Source organism: Lathyrus oleraceus, chromosome 5, assembly GCF_024323335.1.
Source record: "Lathyrus oleraceus cultivar Zhongwan6 chromosome 5, CAAS_Psat_ZW6_1.0, whole genome shotgun sequence".
NCBI lineage: Eukaryota > Viridiplantae > Streptophyta > Magnoliopsida > Fabales > Fabaceae > Lathyrus > Lathyrus oleraceus.
In genome coordinates, this window is record NC_066583.1 from 183,800,832 (window position 1) to 183,806,224 (window position 5,393).

The window sequence follows — 5,393 nt, forward strand, 5'->3', positions numbered from 1 at the left end:
CTCGTCCTTTGAATTGACGAGTCAAAGGACTAAAGTGGAGCATTCTGAGATTTTTTTTTAAAACGGGATATATTAAAATTATTATTTCAAGAAAGGGGTACTGTGGTAAAAAAAATCGTATAATTGGGATAAGAATAGCAATACTCTTTGAAAACATACTACTAAATTAGCAACTTACATTAAGGACGAAAGCCAGAAGATATTATCAAGTACACAAACACATGGTAATGATTCTTGTCCAAATTTTGTAAACCAACAAGTATCACTAAAATAGTACACTAAAGTAAATTCATTAAAGCAATTCTCCAATCATTTTTCTATAAAACCTTTCTTAATATTTACCAGTTTTCATATATGAACATTATCCTTTTTCATTGAATCTATAAACACACCATTAATTTAATTAACATCAACCATATTCCACATTCATATTTCCAATTTCAACCCTATCATCTATTAACTACTATACCTAATCTGGTCCAATGCCCTTCCCTCTGACAATCGTGACTTTTGTTGAACAAGAAAATAATCACGATACTTTATACTTTTAAACAATGGCCTCTCTTTCTCCAATAACTTTGGGGCAGGTCCAATTTTGTTATCTAGTGCAGGTCCATTCACCACCACAACACTGACCCTAGTGTCCTTGTTGTTCAAAATTGCACGATGTAACACACTTGTGATCAAGAGGGAATAGTACATAAGGTAGTATCGTCTTATACACTGCAGCAAAATGGTGTTTCTGAAAGGAAGAATAGATCAATTATGAACATGGGGAGAAGCATATTGAAAGGGAGAAACTTGCCAAAATAATTATGGGGAGAAGTGGTGTCCGCAACTGCATATTTGTTGAATAAGTGTCCGATAAAGAAGCTTGAGAAGATAACACCGAAGAAAGCATGATCTGGATTTAAACCAAATCTGAATCATTTGAGAGTTTTCGGTTTGGTAGCATATTGACATGTGTTGGGATAACTTAGAAAAAAGTTGGATGATAAGGGAGAATTGATGATACTTATAGGGTATCACTCTACTAGTGGTTATAAGTTGTATGATGCAGTAAACAGAAGAACCGTGATCAGCTGAGACGTCGTTTTCGAAGAAATCAAGCAGTTGCACCAGCATGTACCCAATTACCAGAAAATTGTACTTGGTTACAACAATGAGAAAACAGTTCATGCAGTGCTTAATAATGCAGAAGCAGACCCCGTCGAAGCCCAAATTGAAGAGAATGTGAGAAGATCAACAAGGCAAAGAGGTTCGCCTCCAAAGCTCCAAGATTGTGAGTGGTTCCAAGATAACAAGATCAATGATGATGGAGATTTTGTCCATTTTGCAAATATGGTCGAATTTGAATCGGCTAAAACAAATGAGGATTTGAGTGATCTAATACGCTAATGAGTTTGGCGGTTGGTGTCTGTATCGTGAGTAGATTCATGGAGAGACCGAAGGTGTCTCACTTGACAGTAGTCAAGAGGATTCTAAGATACGTTAAATGAGTTATTGGTTGCATAATCATATTTCGTGCAATGGACACGGGAAGAAAATGTAATTTGCTCGACTTTACCGATTCCAATTGATGTAGGGATAAAGATGATAGAAAATCTATAAATGGATACATCTTTATGTTCGGAAACACACCAATCTCATGGTAGTCGAAGAAGGAACAAATAGTGACACTCTCTTCTTGTGAGGTCGAGTACATTTTGGCGTCGTTATGTACATATGAAGTCGTATGGTCAATGAATTTGTTGAAGTAGCTGGGAAACTAATAGGGAAATATTGTGAAGCTCGTGGTTGATAATGTTTCTCTTGTAAACCTTGCTAAGAACTCAATTTCACATGGGAGGAGCAAGCATATTGAGATGAGGTATCACTGCTTGAGAGAACTTGTTAGTGAATGAAGGTTGAGATTGGATATTATATAAATGAAGACCAAGTGGTCGATTTGCTGACAAAAGAAGTGTCGAGTGAAGTCTTCAAAAGTCTGAAAAAGCATATGGGCATGGGAGACTTGGAGCACTTGAATTAGATGGTGTTTTGTGAAAATAATACAATTCAAGTGTTGTAAACGGTTACTGCATTTTGGTAACTAGGTTACCAATATATTGATTTGTCTTATTTAGAACAACAGTAACCGGATTCTGGGTTTTGGTAATCAGCTACCACTGTGTTGAGAATTAACTTTAGAATACCTATAACCAGGTACCAGAAAGTTTACATGTGTTATAAGCAGACAATTTCAGTTTTCTATTTTTCGGTTAGCTGCTTGTATCCCAAACAATTGTTCTTGTGTATAGATAAAGGGTGTGTTGTATATATTAAGTGTAAATTTCTAAGTATTGGCCAATTATTTGAGAAGTGTTATAAATTTATTTGAAATATTATTAGTAATAAATATTTTTCGGTAATGTATCATTCGAGAGAAGGGATGGTGGACATTCTTTGATAAAGGGTGTGTTCTATATTTCCAGAATTAAGTGTAACTTTCTAAGTATTGGCCAATTACTTGAGAAGTGTTATAAATTTATTTGAAATACTATTAGTAATAAATATTCCTTTATAAATTTTTTATTTAAAAATTAAGGAGTAGATATTAAAATATGTGATTAATCAATTTTATATCTTCATTAACCAATATTTTATATTTTATTAATCAATTTTATCTTATTATAAAAAATTACTTTTAATATCTGAACGTTTATTAACCGGCTTCATCACTCCATTAACCAATTTTTTACATTTCATTAACCAACTTTATTTTATAACTAAAAATTATGTTTAATATTTATGTGTTTATTAACCAACTTCATCATTTTATTAACCAATTTTTTATATTTTATTAATCAATTTTGTTTCACCACTTAAAAGTCACTTTTCATAAATACTATTCACATGATATTGTTCATAAATATACTTTTTATTTAAAAAAACACTATTCATCATATAAAAATAGTAAACAATTTATACAGTGTAAATATTTCTTATATAATTGGGGATAACAATAGCAATGTTTTTAAAAACATACTACTAAATTATCAACTTACAATAAGGACGAAAGCCACAAGATATTATGAAGTACACAAACACATGGTAATGATACTTGTCCAAATTTTGTAAACCAATAAGCATCACTAAAATAGTACACTAAAGTAAATTCATTAAAGCAATTCTCCAATCATTTTTCTATAAAACCTTTCTTAATATTTACCAGTTTTCATATATGAACATTATCCTTTTTCATTGAATCTATAAACACACCATTAATTTAATTAACATCAACCATATTCCACATTCATATTTCCAATTTCAACCCTATCATCTATTAACCACTATACCTAATCTGGTCCAATGCCCTTCCCTCTGACAATCGTGACTTCTGTTGAACAAGAAAATAATCACGATACTTTATACTTTTAAACAATGGCCTCTCTTTCTCCAATAACTTAGGTGCAGGTCCAATTTCGTTCTCTAGTGCAGGTCCATTCACCACCACAACACTGACCCTAGTGTCCTTGTTGTTCAAAATTGCACGATGTAACACACTTGAATACTTCCCATTACTCACAGCCTAATCAATAATTAGAGGATAAACATTAATCAAACACTTAATGTTGAGGATCGAAACTGAGAATAAGAAGAGATTAGTGACCTCAAGTTGATCTCCAATGTTGACAACTATAGAATTGGAAATGGGATTGACATTGACCCATTTGCCCTCGTGTTTAACTTGAAGTCCTCCAATTCCATTTTGAATGAGGAAGGTTAAGAAGCCAACATCAGAATGCGAAGGCAAGCCAAGAGCAAGGTGTGGCTGTGGACATGGAGGGTATAAGTTCACTGCAAAGATTTGTAAGCCAGAATCAAAACCAGAGAAATCAATTATGGAATTGGATTCTAATCCCAAACTCTCTGAGATTCCTTGAATCAGTTTCCTTGCAACATTGTTGATTTTTCGGCTGTACTCAAACCCAACCTCCCTGCATAAATACTCACAAGTTAATATAGGGCAATGATATAAAATTAAAGACATTTGGATTAGCAATAAACACCATTGAAATTGAAATGTACAATTCTATTTTAGTTTATTTCAAAAAATTTAAAATAGTTTATATGAAATATTTTATTCAAGTTAAACTTAAATAATTTCAAATGACATTAAAATAGTAAAGAATTTGAAAATAACTACTGGATTAAGAAATTTTACGTCTTTAAATAAGTTACCTGTAACCATGTGGTTTGTGGGGGAAATTGAACTGGGGAGATGTTAAGATTTTGAGAAAATCTCTCCAATAATGAACATTCTCTGCTGGAGGATGGAAGCTAGTTCCATGTCTAATGGGTGAAAAGGGATCACCATTATCACAAAACTCCTTCTTCTCCTCCACCGGCAAATCATGAAACTCTTGAGATTTTTTCATCAACTCTTCCATTAGACTCTCTGGAACTCCATGATTTATGAGCTGAACATACATAGTTAACATTGAAATTAATGTATCATTTGGGAAAAATACTATGAAAAAAAAAGATAGTAGAAAGCAAAAGTTACCATGAAGAAGCCCCATTCAGCGCAGGCTTCGGCGAGCTCATGAACAGCTTTGGCGTGGATTTGAGAATCATCTGAAGTGAGGAGAGAAAAATCAATGACTGGAATGGAAGCTGCAAGTTCATCTGCAACTGCAACATCACCAATATCTGTAAAGGAATGGTAATTGGAAGGGATGGGAGAGGCTCTGTTTGATTCTGCAAAAGCTTTAATGCTTGAAATATTTGATGAAGCTGAAGCCATGGATATTGTATCTTTGAGTGGTGGATGTAAAATAGAGAAAATTAATGAAGAAAATTTATTAGATAGTTATCACTTAATTTGACAGATGCTAAAGAGACAAAAACGACGTCGCATGTAGTAGTCATTGCTCAGTCTACGTGTTCTCTTCAAACATTCATAGCCCAGTACTCACCGTTAAAAGCCCAATGGGCCCTTTTGAAAATACAAAAAAGCCTGGTATCGTTGAATATCGCAAAATCAAAATAAATGGAGTTGCGGGGAATCGAACCCCGTGCCTCTCGCATGCGAAGCGAGCGCTCTACCATATGAGCTACAACCCCTTGATGTTTGTTTTACATTATGTTTATATATATTATATAGATACTTAGATTGAGGTGATGTATTCACATGTTTTAGTTTAAACGTAGCAAGTGCATCACGTTATTGAATTAATATATATGTTGCATTTGTGACGGTATAAACATTAAGAGACATAAAAATGTGGAGCGGTAAATCACTCAAAATTAAATTTTGATAGGAAGCAACGAAACATCACATAACTTTTAGATAATTAAATTATTTAAATTTGATACTTGACAAGCGTTAAAAAATTGAAGTTGAGATT

At 33.2% G+C, this 5,393-nt stretch overlaps 1 protein-coding gene and 1 non-coding gene across 2 annotated transcripts; both read right to left on the bottom strand.

Annotated features, from left to right (window-relative positions):
* Window positions 1–3,157: 3,157 nt before the first annotated feature.
* On the bottom strand, window positions 3,158–4,852 carry LOC127082051 (2-oxoglutarate-dependent dioxygenase 19). Its single transcript, XM_051022274.1, has 4 exons — window positions 4,550–4,852; window positions 4,225–4,463; window positions 3,653–3,980; window positions 3,158–3,571 (listed from the first exon to the last, which is right to left on the bottom strand). The coding sequence occupies exons 1-4, from the start codon at window positions 4,787–4,789 to the stop codon at window positions 3,326–3,328; spliced, it is 1,053 nt and encodes a 350-aa protein (XP_050878231.1). The 5' UTR covers window positions 4,790–4,852; the 3' UTR covers window positions 3,158–3,325.
* Window positions 4,853–5,036: 184 nt separating this feature from the next.
* Window positions 5,037–5,109, bottom strand: TRNAA-CGC (transfer RNA alanine (anticodon CGC)). The gene has a single exon. It is a non-coding gene; the product is annotated as a tRNA-Ala (tRNA).
* Between the last annotated feature and the right edge of the window lie 284 nt (window positions 5,110–5,393).

Bases quoted from the DNA above. Each gene is read 5' to 3' on its own strand.
- LOC127082051 (XM_051022274.1), bottom strand. From the start codon at position 4,789: ATGGCTTCAGCTTCATCAAATATTTCAAGCATTAAAGCTTTTGCAGAA. The intron at 3,981-4,224 runs GTAACTTATTTA...GTATTTATGCAG, and splicing joins CACAAACCACATGGTTACAG to GGAGGTTGGGTTTGAGTACA. The intron at 3,572-3,652 runs GTCACTAATCTC...ATTATTGATTAG, and splicing joins ACATTGGAGATCAACTTGAG to GCTGTGAGTAATGGGAAGTA.